The sequence below is a fragment of the Carcharhinus amblyrhynchos genome, chromosome 4 (assembly GCF_965287045.1).
Source record: "Carcharhinus amblyrhynchos chromosome 4, sCarAmb.v2.hapA, whole genome shotgun sequence".
Lineage (NCBI taxonomy): Eukaryota > Metazoa > Chordata > Chondrichthyes > Carcharhiniformes > Carcharhinidae > Carcharhinus > Carcharhinus amblyrhynchos.
In genome coordinates, this window is record NC_137327.1 from 69,308,407 (window position 1) to 69,324,662 (window position 16,256).

A 16,256-nucleotide genomic window follows, 5' to 3' on the forward strand; every position below is an offset into this window, starting at 1 on the left:
TGCTCTGATTCCCGTGACAGGTGGGACAGTAAAATTCCAGCCCCAATGTCAAAATCTCCAATGTTAATTCCTCCAAAATTCAAAGCAGAAGAGAGGTTAAATTGTGACCCCTTTTTTCACATTTAAAATTCTTCCAGCACCTTCTGACAGAAGGCCATTGTTTCCGTTGTGGGAAGTATCTCCATAGGGAAATGATAATGCTATGTTAGACAGTGACTCCTTTATTACATGCAAATTGGACTTTCATAACTGCACGTAACTAGAAACTCAACCACATCACTTCTAACGTATCCGGGACTTTCAGAGGGAAGTCTGTAGAAACTCACAGGAATCAAATATAGAGATGAAGGAATATATGCTGGTGGATTGGAGGTTGAGGGAAAGAGACAAAAGAGGGAGAGATGGAGGGGGGGAAGGACAAACACACGCGGAATTAGCAACAAGAAAAAGCATAGAAGGAATATAGATGAGGCTCTAGAAACTAAGGGTTCTTTTGAAATATTATTATGATAATATATTAATTATGACCTTTATTCATTCTTAGAATGAGTGTCACTGGCAAGGCCAGCATTTATTGACCATTCCTAATTGCCCTTGGAAGATTGGTGGTAAGCTGCCTTCTTGAACCACTGCAGTCTGTCTGGTGAATGTTGCATCACTCCTAAGCAGAAATAACTTGTATTCCCATCCATTCCTTGACTTGCTGATCTTGAAAACATTCTGTCAATTTGTCAAGGACACTGTTAGTCCCCAGTTTGTATGAAGATTAATGCCCCATGATTTCTGTATTGCCCTTATTAGATTTATTTCTAATTTCCTGATTTATACTCTATCTACACTATACTCTCTATTAGGGGATCTAGAAACAACTGCCATCAATGTTTTTTGCCTCTTGTTCTTCCTTAGCTCTATATAAACAAATTCTGTTTTTAGATTTGCTGAGCTAACGTTTTCTCTCTCTTCAGTCTTTATCCCTTTATTTCAGGGTTCCCCACTCTCCTTTTCCACTTCACGTATCTCTTCTGAAAGCCAAATATCTTTGAATATTTACTTTCTAACCTTGGTCACTTTGGTGCTCCATCTCTGTAATTACTATGGGACTGTAGTGTAGTGTCACAAATAATCAAGAAACTCATGCTCTGGGGACATAATTACATTGGCAAGATCTGAACCTAATAAAAGAAATCCGGAATTGAAAGCGAATTATGACCATAAAACTATTAGAACATAGAACATAGAACACTACAGCACGAACAGGCCCTTCGGCCCACAAGGTGCGCCGATCATTTCCCTACCTACCAGGCCTATCTATAACCCTCAATCCCATTAAATCCCATGTACCAAACTATTATTGACTGTTATAAAAACCTATTTGGGAAAGAAATCTGTCAGAGCCATTGCACTGTGGCTGACTCTTAAATGGCCAAGGAAGCCATTCAGTTCAAGAGCAATTAGGGATGGGTTACAAATACTGGTCTTGCCCTCATCTCATGGATGAATAAATTATTAATACCTTCATAGATTTAAATTTGATACTGTTCTAACTTCCCCTGATGTCACCTTAGTGATTAATGCCCTCTTAACTTTATTATTGTCACTGTCCCTTCCTAATCCACTTCGTTTATTTTAACCCAAAACACTGCTCTAATCTAGAGATTTGACTTCTGTCTTTTTCTTTCCTGAACCTTCCCATCCCCTCTTTATTAGTTTAAACCCTCTCTAAGATCATAAGAACAGTAGAACATAAGAAATAGAACCCAGAGTAGACATTCGGTCTGTTTATTGATGTACATTAATGATTTGGACTTCAATGTAAAGGGTATGATCAAAGCCTCCTTCTGTGCTGTAGGGATTCTGTGATTCTGTAAGAAGCTTGTGAATGACATGAAAATTGTTAGGGTGGTAAATAGTGAAGAGCCCAGCTGTAGATTGCCGGATGATAGAAACAGACTGGTCAGGTGGGCAGAGCAGTGGCAAATGGAATTCAACCTAGAGAAGTTTGAGATGATGCTCTTGAGCAGGGCTAACAAGGTAAAGGATTACACTACAAATAGTAGGACTCTGGAAAGTACTGAAGATCAGAGGGACCTTGGAGTCCACATCCACAGATCCCTGATGGTGGCAGGGCAGTTAGATAAGGTGGTTACAGGTGGCATATGGGATACTTGCCTTTATCAGCCAAAGCATAACTACAAGAGCAGAGAGGTCATGCTGGAACTGTATAAAACATTGGTTAGGCCACAGTTGGAGTACTGCATGCGGTTCTGATCATTACATTATAGGAAGGATGTGATTGCACTGGAGAGGGAACAGAGCAGATTTACCAGGATGCTGCCCAGGCAGGACAGTCTGAACTATGAGGAAAAATTGGATAAATTGGGCTCTTTGTCCTGAAGCAGGGGCATAGATAGGGTCAATAGGGAGACAATTTCTTCTTGAATTGAAGAGTCAATAATCGGGGACATAGATTTAAGGTATTAGAAAGCTAAGAGTTGAGGAGAAACTTTATTACCCAGAGGGTGGTGGGAGTTTGGAACTCACTGCCTGAAAGGATGGCTGAGTCAGTAAGTCTCCGAACATTTAAGGAGTATTTAGATATTCACTTGCATGGTTGTAACCTCCAGGGCTATGGAAAATCAGATTTGGTGTAGTCGTATATTTATTGAATGGTGTAGACACGTTGGCTGAATGGTCTCCTTCTGTGCTGTAAACATCTTTGAATCTATAGAGTCTGCTCTGGCATCCAATAAAATCATGGTAAATCTGACTGTGGCCTTAACTCCACTTTCCTGCCTGCCCTTATAACCCTTGGGGAGAAACATATAAGAATTTGTCACTGTCAGTTTTGGTGAGAAAAACTGGTGTGAAACTCTCCAGTTCCATCGGTCTGTTTACTCTCCAGATCTTGGAGAACAAAACAAAAGAGTGAGTGGAGAGGCTTTTAGGGCTCCCCGATCAAAATAAGAAATAACCCACTGCACCGCCCCACCGCTACCCACAATCACAAATAATAAGTAATACCAACCACAGAGATATCTGGGGCCTCCTCCCCCTCCCCCCAACTCCAAAATCGGCACCCCCCCCCCAACCACTTTCAGTTAGTAATCAAGGATCAGTTAGATGCATGACCAAACTAAATGACCTTGATAATATGCTGCCCACGCCATAAAACATTTGACCCAAAATAAAAACACTTGGTGTGGACAGCCACCTCGATCTTTTAATGGAATCTTGAAAGAGAAGGAAGGAAAGGTTCAATCTTTGGGGACTGCTCTTTGTGGATCGGGAGAGGGGAGGCAGTCCTTTTGAATCAAATCTCCCCTTTCTTCCTAATGACTGCCCAGATTTAACCCCAACTTCTCCATCTATCCCTGCCAAAGACCCCAGACCTAAGATTCCAGAGACCCAGGGGCCTTTTTCCTCCTCCTTCTTGAGTTGATTCTGGCGCTACCAGAACAGATGGAACTGCTGCCCAATTGGATTGACCGGCAGCTCCAGAGAAGGGGCTTCCTCCCTAGTGAGGGGCTGAAGTCCCACACTGCCCTTCTTCAGCTCACTTGCACTGCATTTTGGGCTGGCTCCAAAGTGACTTTTCTTTCAGGGGTGGGCAGGGGTGTGAGATGGGAAAGCCCACTCCCCACCCTCCCTGTATTATTCAGTCCAGAGCATGAGCTTGGAGGAGGGTGGGTGAGGGAAATTTAAGGATTAATCTCTTTCTAAAAATTGTCTAGTTTACAAATTTTGTTTAGCATTTAATTATAATCTACTGTTAAAGTGAATTTTCTTTCAGCCTTAGTCAGGGATAGATGCGAGGCAGCTGCAATTAGTTAATTAGATCGGCAGTCTATCTCAAGCAAACAGTGCTGATTCATCTCTAGAACTTCAACTGCTGTAAAAACAGGTGATCTTGCTCAATGCACAAAGAAGTAGAAAAGGTACTCAGTTCACCAGGACACTGGTCCAAGCCCAGTTTAAGTGGAGTTCATCCCAATGAACAGCTCCCTCTCAACCTTGTTTTTAAACAACCTCCATCGCTGTGCATTCCTGATCTCTTGGCCCTCATGCCTTCAGCTGCCTTAAGTAGAACCAGAGCACAAAATCTGGCCTTGAAAGGGGGTAAATTCCAAACAAATCCAAGGATATTTCACTGTGCGAGTGGTCAGTCTATAGAACCGACTCCTTCGGGAAGTAATGGAAGCAGCTAGTTTTGATTCATTCCAATATAAATTAGATTGCTTTCTGAAAATAATATTTTGGATATGAGAGCAATTTTGGTCATGGCGTGGGGTGAGCGTAATTTTCTTGGAAGGAATAGCTGATTTCGGAGCTCTGGTTCCTGAAACTCTCCAACACTTTGGTGAGGATGGGTTCCTCACTTCATTTCTGGGTCAGTTATAGACTCAATGATAGAGATTATCAGTGTGATTGCTCAATAACTTGATTATCATTAGGATGGTAGAACGTGAGTTAAATGGACTGTGGTCTATTTTCATTCAGCAATTCCAATGACTCAATGTAAATGAGCTGGGGGGCTATGTTGGCCAATCTCCTGTTGAAAGTCTGGTCTGTAATTAAGCAATTCAGTGGTTGAGTTTGACTTACCCTGGTGCTTTGCTGAAGACAGACATCGTGTATTTCCCAGCCTGGCTTGAGTTCCGGACTAGGAATGCACCTTCCTTAGCCTGGAAAAGAAACACAGATTACTGCACTGAGAACTGTGAGAATCATATCAAAGAACAAACACTTCCAAGTCTCAGACATTAACATTTTCAAAAGAAATAAGCAAAAAATACCTTTAATAGGAATACGAGGAGCTGGAGCAGGAGCAGGAGTGGACTACTCAACCTATTGAGCTTGCTCTGTCATTCAGTATCATTGTGGCTGATCTTGGGCTTCAACTCCATTTTCCCACTCACTCCCCATTTCCCTTAATTGTCTGAAAGCGTAAAAATCTATTCCCACCTTAAATATATTCAATGATGGAGCATCCACAACCCTCTGGAGTAGAGAATTCCAAAGATTTGCAACAATCTGAGTGTAGAAACTTCTCATCTCTACCCCAAATGATCAGCCCTTTATCCTGAGACTGTGACCCATATTTTAGATTCTCTGACCAGAGGAAACAATCCCTGAGCATCCATCTTATCAAATCCTCTCAGAATTTTATAAATTTCGATGTGATCATCTCTCATTCATCTAAACTTCAGAGAATATAGACCCAATTTACACAAGCTCAGTATCAGAATGAAACTTTGCTGTACTACCTCCTTTACAAGTTATTCAAGAGAAACTGACCACAGCAAAGAACTTCATTGGACACAACTATATCCTTAACACCACAAACTACTCTCACTGTCCCCCAGTCACACCAGTAAGCACGGAAAATGTGCAGGTCTGTGTGTGAGAGTGGAACAACATGGTCACAAGGTCCCCCTTCCCAGCTTACTCCTTGCAAATCTCCGATCTTTGGAAAACAAGCAAGACAAATTTAAAGCCAGATTCACTTTCCAAAGAGAACTGAATGCTCTGCTTCATGCAGAGGTGGCTCACTCCTACTTCACCGATTGTGCCCGACAACCAGAGGGCTTCTCAATCCATTGAATGGACTGTACAGTGGCCACAAACAAGGCTGTAGGAGGTAAGGTCTGCTTCCTAATCAACACGCCATGCTACCTAAACCTAGCAACACTGGCGAGTATCTGCTCCCTGGACCTGGATGCTAAAATGCCGCCCCTACTACTTTCCGTGGAAGTTCACCTCCGTTATCCTCTTGGCAGTTTACATCCCACCCCATGTGGACATGAAAATCGCACTGGATGAAATATACATCACTACAAATAGCCTTGAAATGAAACATCCCAAGGCTTTGTTCATTGTGGCTGGGGACTTCAATCAGGTCAAGCTCAAGAGAGTACTACCAAGTTACCACCAATAAATCTCCTGTTCCACCTGAGGCCCAAACACTGTAGACCACTGCTACACAAATATCAAACATGTCTACCATTCTATTGCCTGCCCACACTTTGGCAAGTCAGGCCATAAGGCTATGCTCCCGGCTTACAAGCAAAAACTGAAGTGGGAAAATCCATCAAAGAAAGTCGTGCAATGTTGATCTGAGGAATCGGATGTTCTGGTACGGGATTGCCTAGAGTCAATAGACTGGTCAGTATTTAAAAACTCTGTGACCAGCCTGAACGAATATGCCACTACAGCATATTCATTAGTAAGTGTGTAGAAGACTGTGTGCCAAAGAAGCAAATCCTCATGTTTCCCAACTGGAAACTATGGGTGAACAGGGATAAACACAGTAAGAAGTCTCACAACATCAGGTTAAGTCCAACAGCGAAAGTGGCTTTTGCTACCAAATAAACCTGTTGGATTTTAACCTGGTGTTGTGAGGCTTCTTACTGTGTTTACCCCAGTCCAACGGCAACATCTCCACATCATGAACAGGGATATCCACTGATTGCTGAAGTCTAGATCTGAGGCATTCAAGTCTGGTGACCCTGACCTATATAAGAAAGCCAGTTGCGATTTAAAGGAATCCATCAAAGATGCCAAAAGACAGTACTGGACCAAGCTAGAATCCCAGGCTAACCACATGACCCCCGCTGACTATGGCAAGGTCTGCAAGACGTAACAGACTACAAGATGAAAGCATGTAAAATTGCCAGCTCCAATGCACCCCTTCCTGATGAACTCAATGTATTCTATGCCTGTTTTGACAAAGAGATCAACAAGAGCACACCCTCCACCCTGGAAGCCTCAGATGAACCTGTATCTGAGATCACCATTGCAGATGTCAGAGCAGCTTTCTTGAAGATCAACCAGCGGAAAGTGACTGGCCTGTTGGGGTACCTGGATGACCACTCAGATCCAGTACAGGTCAGCTGGCAGGGGTATTTGCAAACATCTTCAACCTCTCTTTTCAACAATTTGAGGTCCCTATCTCCTTCAAGAAGACAGCCATCACCCCAGTGCCAACAAAAAGCCAAACAGCGTGCCTTAATGACCATTGTCCGGTGGCTCTGACATCCATTATTGTGAAGTATTTCAAAAAGTTAGCCATGGCATGGATCAATTCCAGCCTCTCAGACTGCCTGGATCCACTACAGTTCACCTACTGTCGTGACAGGTCCACAACAGATCTCCCTGCCCCTGCACTCAATGACACCAAATGTGAGACTCCTATTTATTGATTACAGCTCAGCGTTCAACACCATTATTCCTACGAAACTCATTTCCAATCTCCATTGCCTGGGCCTCGGCTCCTCCCTCTGTGACTGGATCCTGAACTTCCTAACTCACAGACCACAATCAGTAAGGATAGACAAGAACATTCCTCCACGATCATCCTCAACACCGGTGCCCCAAAGGCTGTGTTCTTAGTCCCCTACAATACTCCTTATACACCTATGACTGTGTGGCCAAATTCCCCTCCAACTTGATTTTCAAGTTTGCTGATGACACCACTGTATCTAACAATGACGAGACAGGGTACAGTAATGAAATTGAGAATCTGGCGAACTGGTGCCTTGACAATAATCTCTCCCTCAATGTCAACAAAACAAAAGAGATATTCATCGACTTCAGGAAGCATACTGGAGAACATGCCCCTGTCTACTTCAATGGGTACAAAGGGGAAATGGTCGAGAGCTTCAAGTTTTTAGGTGTGCAGGTCGCCAGCAACCTGACCTGGTCCCTGCATGACGACACAATAGCTAAGAAAGCCCACCAGTGCCTCTTGTTTCTCAGAAGACTAAGGAAATTTGGCATGTCAGCGATGACTCTTACCAATTTTTATGGATATACCATGGAAAGCATTTTGACTGATTGTATCACACTTGGAATGGCTCCTGCTCTGCCCAAGACCACAAGAAATTACAAAAGGTCGTGAACATAGCACAATCCATTACGCAAACCAGCCTCTCATCCATTAACTCTGTCTACACTTCCCACTGCTTTGGCAAGACAGCCAGCATAATTAAGGACCCCACCTACCCCAAACATTTACTCTTCTATCTTCTTCTGTCAGGAAAAAGATACAAAAGTCTGAGGTCATGTACCAACCGACTCAAGAACAGCTTCTTCCCTTCTGTCATCAGACTTTTGAATGGACTTACTTTGCATTAAGTTGATCTTTCTCTACACTCTAGCTACTACTATAACACTACACTCTGCACTCTCCTTTTCTTCTCTATGAACAGTATACTTTGTCTATATAGCGTGCCAGAAGCAATACTTTTCACTGTGTGCTAATACATGTGACAATAATAAATCAAATTAAACAAGTATGTCTTTCCTTACAAAAACTGCACACGGTGATCCAGATGTGCTCTCATTAAACAGCTGTACAATAGTAGCAAAATATCCTTACTATTGTACTCCAATTCTCTTATAATAAAGGCCTACATGTCATTTGTTCCTAATTGTCTCTTCTATTTGCATGCTTACTTTGTGTTCCATGTATAAATACACACAGCTTCTCAGAATATTAACAAGTTTCAAGCTTTAAAAAACCCTGCTTTATTATTTTTTCTTTCAAAGTGAATTTAGTCACATTTCCCATAGTATACTGCATCTGTCACAATGTTGCCCATCCACCAAACTTGCATATATCTATTTGCAGCTTCTCTGTGTCCTCCTCACAACTTACATTACTACCCAGCTTTCAATCATCAGAACTGGATACATTATTTTTCACTGAGGTCCCAACTATGACCCTTCTGGCACTCCACTTGTCAAAATCAAGAAGACTTTCCAAGTAAGCTCAAGAGCTTCAGCAATTTAATCCATCCGAGGCACAGGCAATAAGATTGTGTCAGATGTAAAGGAGTAAAGAACAAAGCCACCTCTATGCCACACCAGGGGAACAGTCCCACCACTCCATCCCACACTAAGGGAACAGTCCCATCATCTCTGTCCCACACCTGGAGAACCATCGTATCACCTCCGTCTCACACCTGGGGAACCGTCCTACACCTTCGTCCCACACCTGGTGACCAGTCCCATCATTGTGGTTCGACACCTGGAACAATCCCATTGCCTCTGTCCCACACTTGGGGAACGATCCCATTACCTCCATCTCACATCTGGGGAACCGTCCCATTGCCTCTGTCTGACACATGGGGAACAGTCCCATCATCTCTATCCCACACCTGGGGAACAGTCCCATCACCACTGTCTCACATCTAGGGAACAGTCCCATCACCTCTGTTTCCCTAATCTCCATTCCCATCACCTCTGCCCCACACTTGGGGAACAATAAAATCCCTTCAGTCCCACACCTGTGGAGCAGTCCCATCACCTCTGTCCCACACCTGAGGAAGAGTACTGTCATCTCTGTCCCACACCTGGGGAACAATCCCATTACCTCTGTCCCACACCTGGGGAACAATCCCATTACCTCTGTCCCACACCTGGGGAACAATCCCATTACCTCTGTCCCACACCTGGGGAACAATCGCATTACCTCCATCTCACATCTGGGGAACCGTCCCATCACCTCTATCCCATCACCAGTGTCCCATACCTGGGGAACAGTCCTATCACCTCTGTCCCACACCTGGGGAACAATAAGATCCCCTTGGTCCCACACTTGGGGAACAGTCCCCTCACTTCTATCCCACACCTGGGGAACAGTCCCATCACCTCTGTCCCACACCTGGGGAACAGTAACATCATCCCGTCCCATACCTGAGGAATAGTCCCATCACCTCCATCCCAAACATGGGGAACTGTCCCATCACCTCTGTCCCACACCTAGGGAACAGTCCCATCATCTCTGTCCCACACCGGGGGAACAGTCCCATCAGCTCCATCCCACACATGGGGAACAGTCCCATCATCTCTGTCCGAGAATGGGGAACAGTCCCATCACTCTGTGCAATACCTGGGAAACCATCTCACTTTCCCAAACACTTCCAGTCAGTGATTTCATATTACAAATTGCAAACAGTGAATATCAACAGCATGGAACTCAACGGACTGAATTCACAGTGGCTGTTAATCTCAAGTACTGGTCATATAACCATCCATAATTTGACAGTCTATCGGAGAGTAGGAGCCTCTTCAACACTTTAGTGTCAAGTGACCTACTTATGAGTCACTGAGGGAGATTTATTTTGTATCTAACCTCATGCTGTACCTGTCCTGGGAATGTTCGATGGGTACAGTGTAAAGGGAGCTTTACTCTCTATCTATTCCAGTATTGTACCTATCTTGAGAGAGTGGGGACAGTGTAGAAGAAGCTTTATTCTGATAGAAACATAGAACATTACAGCACAGCACAGGCCCTTCAGCCCTCAGTGTTGTGCCAAGCTATGTCCAATCCCAAGATTAAGCTATCCCCTCCCTATAATTCTGGAGTGCTCCATGTGCCTGCCCAATAACCGCTTGAAAGTTCCTAAAGTGTCTGACTCCACTATCACAGCAGGTAGTCTACTCCACACCCCAACCATTCTCTGAGTAAAGAACCTACCTCGGACATCCCTCCTATAACTCCTACCATGAACCTTTATAGTTATACTCCCTAGTAACAGCTACATCCACCTGAGGAAATAGTCTTTGCACGTCCACCTGATCAATCCCTCTCATCATCTATTAAGTCGCCTCTCATCTTCCCCCACTCCAAAGAGAAAAGCCCCAGCTCCCTCAACCTTTCCTCATAAGACCTACCCTCCAAACCAGGCAGCATCCTGGTAAATCTCCTCTGCACTCTCTCTAATACTTCTGCATCCTTCTTATAGTGAGGTGACCAGAACTGCACACAATATTCCAGATGTGGTCTCACCAATGTCCGGTATAGTTGCAGCATAACCCCACGGCTCTTAAACTCAAACCCCCTGTTAATAAACGCTAACACACTATAAGGCTTCTTCACGGCTCTATCCACTTGAGTGGCAACCTTCAGAGATCTGTGGGTATGAACCCCAAGATCTCTCTGTTCCTCCACATTCCTCAGAACCCTGCCATTGACCCTGTAATCTGCATTCAAATTTGTCCTACCAAAATGAATCACCTCACACTTATCAGGGTTAAACTCCATCTGCCACTTTTCAGCGCAGCTCTGCATCCTATCAGTGTCTCTTTGCAGCCTGCAAGAGCCCTCCACCTCATCCACTACTCCACCAATCTTGGTGTTGTCAGCAAATTTACTAACCCACCCTTCAGCCTCCTCTTCCAAGTCATTGATAAAAATCACAAATAGCAGAGGACCCAGCACTGACCCCTGTGGTACACCGCTGGTAACTGACTTCCAGTCTGAAAATTTTCCTTCCACCACCACCCTCTGTCTTCTATGATTCAGCCAGTTACTTATCCAATTGGTCAAATTTCCTTCTATCCCACACATCCTTATCTTATTCATGAGCCTACCATGGGGAACCTTATCAAATGTCTTACTAAAATCCATGTATATGACATCAACTGCTCTACCTTCGTTCAATCAAACTTGTGAGGCAGGACCTACCCCTCACGAAACTGTGCTGACTATCCCGGATTAAACTGCTTCTTTCCAAATGGTCATAAATCCTATCTCTCAGGAGCTTTTCCATTAACTTACTGACTACTGAAGTAAGACTAACTGGCTTATAATTACCAGGGTCATTTCTATTTCCTTTCTTGAAGAAAGGAACAACATTTGCCACTCTCCAGTCCTCTGTCACTATCCCCATGGACAGTGAGGACCCAACGATCAAAGCTACAGGCTCCGTAACCTCATCCCTAAGTATCCTAGGAGACTTCCAAAGTATCCTAGGATGTATCCCATCTGGCCCAGGGGGCTTATCAACCCTCAGGTTTTTCAAAATTGCTAATACATCTTCCCTCAGAACATTTACCTCCTCCATGCTATCAGCCTGTATCATGCATTCATCCTCAAAAACATGGCCCCTCTCCTTAGTGAACACTGAAGAAAAGTATTCATTCAACGCCTCACCTATCTCTTCTGACTCCATGCACAAGTTCCCTCTACTATCCTTGACTGGCCCTAACCTCACACTGGTCATTCTTTTATTTCTCACATAAGAGTAAAAAGCCTTGGGGTTTTCCTTTATCCAACCCACCAAGGACTTCTCATGCCCCCTCCTAGCTCTCCTAAGCCCTTTCTTTAACTCTTTCCTAGATATCTTGTAACACTCAAGCGACCCAACTGAACCTTGTTTTTTCATCCTTACATATCCTTCCTTTTTCTTCTTAACAACACATTCAACCTCCTTTGTGAACCATGGTTCCCTCACTCGGCCATTTCCTTCCAACCTGCCAGGGACATACCTATCAAGGACACGCAGTACTTATACCTTGAAAAAGCTCTACTTTTCATTTGTGCCCATACCTGACAGTTCTGTATCTAATTTTGTACTGTACCTGACCTGGGAGTGTTTGATGGGGACACTGTAGCGGGAGCTTCACTCTGTTTCTCCCATGCTCTACCTGTTCTGGGAGTTTTTGATGGGGACAATGTAGAGGGACCTTTACTCTGTATCTAACTCCATACTGTACCTGACCTGGGAGTGTTTGATGGGGACACTGTAGAGGAAGCTTTACTCTGTTTCTCCCATGCTCTACCTGTTCTGGGAGTTTTTCTTGGGGACAGTGTAGAGGGACCTTTACTCTGTATCTAACTCCGTACTGTACCTGACCTGGGAGTGTTTGATGGGGACACTGTAGAGGAAGCTTTATTCTATCTAAATTCCTAATAGAAACGTAGAAAATAGGTGGAGTAGACCATTCAGCCCTTTGAGCTTGCACCACCATTCAATATAATCATGGTTGACCATGCATTTTCAGTATCCCATTCCTGCGTTCTCTCCATACCCCTTGATCCTTTAGCCACAAGATCAGCTCCCTCTTGAACATATCTAAAAAGCTGGTCCCAACAGCTTTCTGTGGCAGAGAATTCCGCAGGTTCACAACTCTCTGAGTGAAGTTCTTCCTCATCTCTGTCTTGAATAGCTGACTGCTTATTCGTAGACTATGACCCCTAGTTCTGCACTTCCTCAAAACCAGAAACATTCTCCCCGCATCTGGCCTGTCCAGTCCCATCAGGATTTTATATATTTTATATGAGCCCCCCCTCTCATTCTTCTAAATTCCAGTGAGTACAAGCATAGTTGATTCAGTCTCTCTTCCTATGTCAGTCCTGCTATTCCAGGAATCAATCTGGTGAACCTTCACTGGAATCCCTCAACAGCAAGAATGTCCTTCCTTGGACTAGGAGACCAAAACTACACACAATACTCAAAATGTGGCCTCACCAAGGCCTTATATAACTGCAGCAAGACACTCTTATTCCTATACTCAAATGCTTTTGCTATGAAGGCCAGTATGCCATTAGCTTTTCTCACTGCCTGCTGTACCTGCATGTCAACCTTCTGTGACTGTTCCACCATGACATCCAGATCATGTTGCACTTTCCCTTTTCCTAACCTGCCACCATTCAGATAACAATCTTTCTTCCTGTTTTTGCCGCCAAAGTAGATAACCTTACACTTATTCACATTATATTGCATATGCCAAGTATTTGCCCATTCAGCCAGCCAGTTCAAGTCACCCTACAGGCTCTTAGCATCCTCCTCACAGCACACACTGCCACCCAGCTTAGTGTCGTCTGCAAATTTGGAGATATTACATTCGACTCCTTTGTCCAAATCATTAATGTACATAGTGAATAGCTGGAGTCCCAGCACTGAATCCTGCAGTGCCCCACTAGCTACTGCCTGCCACTCAGAAAAGGATCCAATTATTTCCATTCTCTGCTTCCTGTCTGCCAACCAGTTCTTTATCCACATCAATATATTACCCCCAATATCATAAGCTTTAATTTTGCTCATTAATCTCTTGTGTGGGACTTGCAAAACTTTTGAAAGTCCAGATACACAGGTTCACCCTTGTCCATTCTACGGGTCACATCCTCAAAAAATTCCAGAAGATTTGTCAAGCATGTTTTTCCCTTAGTGAATCCATGATGACTTGGACTGATCCTGTCACTGCTTTCCAAATGCCCAGTTATGCCATCCTTAATAACTGACTCCAGCATTTTCCCCACCTATAATTCCCGGTTTTCTCTCTCCCTCCTTTTTTAAAAAGTGGGGTTACATTAGCTGCCCTCCAATCCACTGGAACTCTTCTGGAGTCTAGAGAATGCTGGAAAATGATCACCAATCCATCTACTGTTTCTAGGGCCACTTGGGGTTCGGAGCATCAGGCCCTGGGGACTTATTGGGTTTTAATCCCAGCAATTTTCCCAAACAATTTCCTGACTAATAAGGATTTCCTTCAATTCCTCCTTCATGTTAGACCCTCTATTCCCTACTATTTCTGGAAGGTTACTTGTGTCCTCCTGAGTGAAGGTAGATCCAAAGTATTTGTTCAGCAGGTCTGCCATTTCTTTCTTGTCCATTATGAATTCAGCTGACTCTAACTGTAAAGGACATACATTTGTCTTCACCAGTCTTTTCCTCTTCGCATAGCTTAGAAACCTTTACAACAATTTTATATTTTCTTCAAGCCTGCTGTCATATTCTATTTTCCCCTTCTGAATTAAACCCTTTGTCCTCCCAGTCCTCAGGTTGCTGATATTTTGGGCCAATTTATAAACCTCCTCTTTCGCTTTAACACTATCCCTTGTTAGCCATGGAATGAGCCACCTTCCCTGTTTTACAGGTACACCAGACAGGAATGTATAGTTGTTGTTCATTCATATACCTGTTCTGGGAGTAGTTGATGGGGACAGTGTAGAGAGAATTTTACTTTGTATCTAACACCATGCTGTACCTGTCCAGGGAGTGCTGGATGGGGACAGTGGGGAGGGAGCGTTATTCTGTATCTAATCCTGTGCTGTACTTGTCCTGGGAGTGTTTGATGAGGACAGTGTGGAGGGAATTTTACTCGGTGTCTAACCCTGTGCTGTATCTGTCCTGGGAGTGTTTGATGGGGACAGTGTAGAGGGAGCGTTATTCTGTATTTAACCTTGTGCTGGACTTGACCTGGGAGTGTTTGATGGGGACATTATAGAGGGAACCTTATTCTGTATTTAACCTCGTGCTGTACCTAACCTGGGATTGTTTGATGGGGACAGTAGCAGAAGCACATCCTCTCTTGATTTTTTCTATCACGTATGGCTGATTTGTTTAGCACTACTGTTTTAGTGTGGTTGTGCACATGCAGGCAGAATCATTCCATTTGATGCCTCAGCTGACAGGTTAGAGAAAGCACTGGTGATCTCCAAGCCTTTCAACTTTCTCACAATATGCCAAATTTTGAACTTTTTATATTTTGAAGGTGAAAAATAAATAACAATTACATTACCTCCTGTTTCAGAAGCTGCTCTGCTTTACTTCGTGTGATTTCTTTATTGTACCATCTGTTTGAAAACAAGACAAAGGACATAGAATACTTTTGCTTAAAGGTAAATAGCACTATAAAGCCTTAGCTGGCTGCTGTGTTCAACCTGCTAGGGGACAATTAGGAATGGGCATTAATGGCAGCCTTGTCCATACTGCCCACATTCCATGCATGAATAATGGAAACTGCCATTCCAGAAACTTCAGCGTAAAATCCTGGCTGAATGTCAAGGTCAAGGAGGGAGTGCTGTCAGAGGTTCAGTACTGAGGGAATGCTACACTGTCAGAGGGTCAGTATTGAGGGAGTGTTATACTGTTAGAGGGTCAGTACTGAGGAAATGCTGCACTGTCAGAGGGTCAGTACTGAGGGAATGCTGCACTGTCAGAGGGTCAGTATTGAGGGAGTGTTATACTGTTAGAGGGTCAATAATGAGGGAATGCTGCACTGTCAGTGGGTCAGTACTGAAGGAGTGCTGCATAGTTTAGAAAAAACAATCTAGCAGTTGATAGTCTGATTCTACCCATTTAATTTTAGAATGACCCTTTATCTAGTGTATGTGATACAACAATGAATGATCATTGATCTAATATTTAGTGGGTGTACTGGCTTCCAAATACCTTGTGTACAGAACATTGCAATATATTTTTCAAATTAAATTTCACATCCACTGTTTTCACAAGAAACATTGTTTCAGCTGCCAGAGTTCTTTAAACAAACCTTGTTATTTTCTAAGTTTACCCAGCTAAAGGATAGCTTTTTGAATTTTCACCCATAAGAAGCCCAGGATTGTAAGGCCCCTCTGCCAGTGGGAGGTTCTACAGCAATAAACAGCAATTTAACTTTCCCGCCACGTTGCTGGGTTGATGGATCATGGCAGCACCAGAAACCCTGGCTCATGGATGTTAGAATAT

At 43.7% G+C, this 16,256-nt stretch overlaps 1 protein-coding gene across 2 annotated transcripts in view; it reads right to left on the minus strand.

Annotated features, from left to right (window-relative positions):
• btk (Bruton agammaglobulinemia tyrosine kinase) overlaps window positions 1-16,256 on the minus strand; it is a 158,760-nt gene that overhangs the window by 36,257 nt on the left and 106,247 nt on the right. For both annotated transcript variants that reach the window (XM_080188160.1, XM_080188159.1), the window contains 2 exons: window positions 15,310-15,364; window positions 4,603-4,682 (listed from right to left, as the gene is read on the minus strand). In XM_080188160.1, the coding sequence (XP_080044286.1) occupies window positions 4,603-4,682; window positions 15,310-15,364 (135 nt within the window). The remainder of the gene's footprint in view (window positions 1-4,602; window positions 4,683-15,309; window positions 15,365-16,256) is intronic.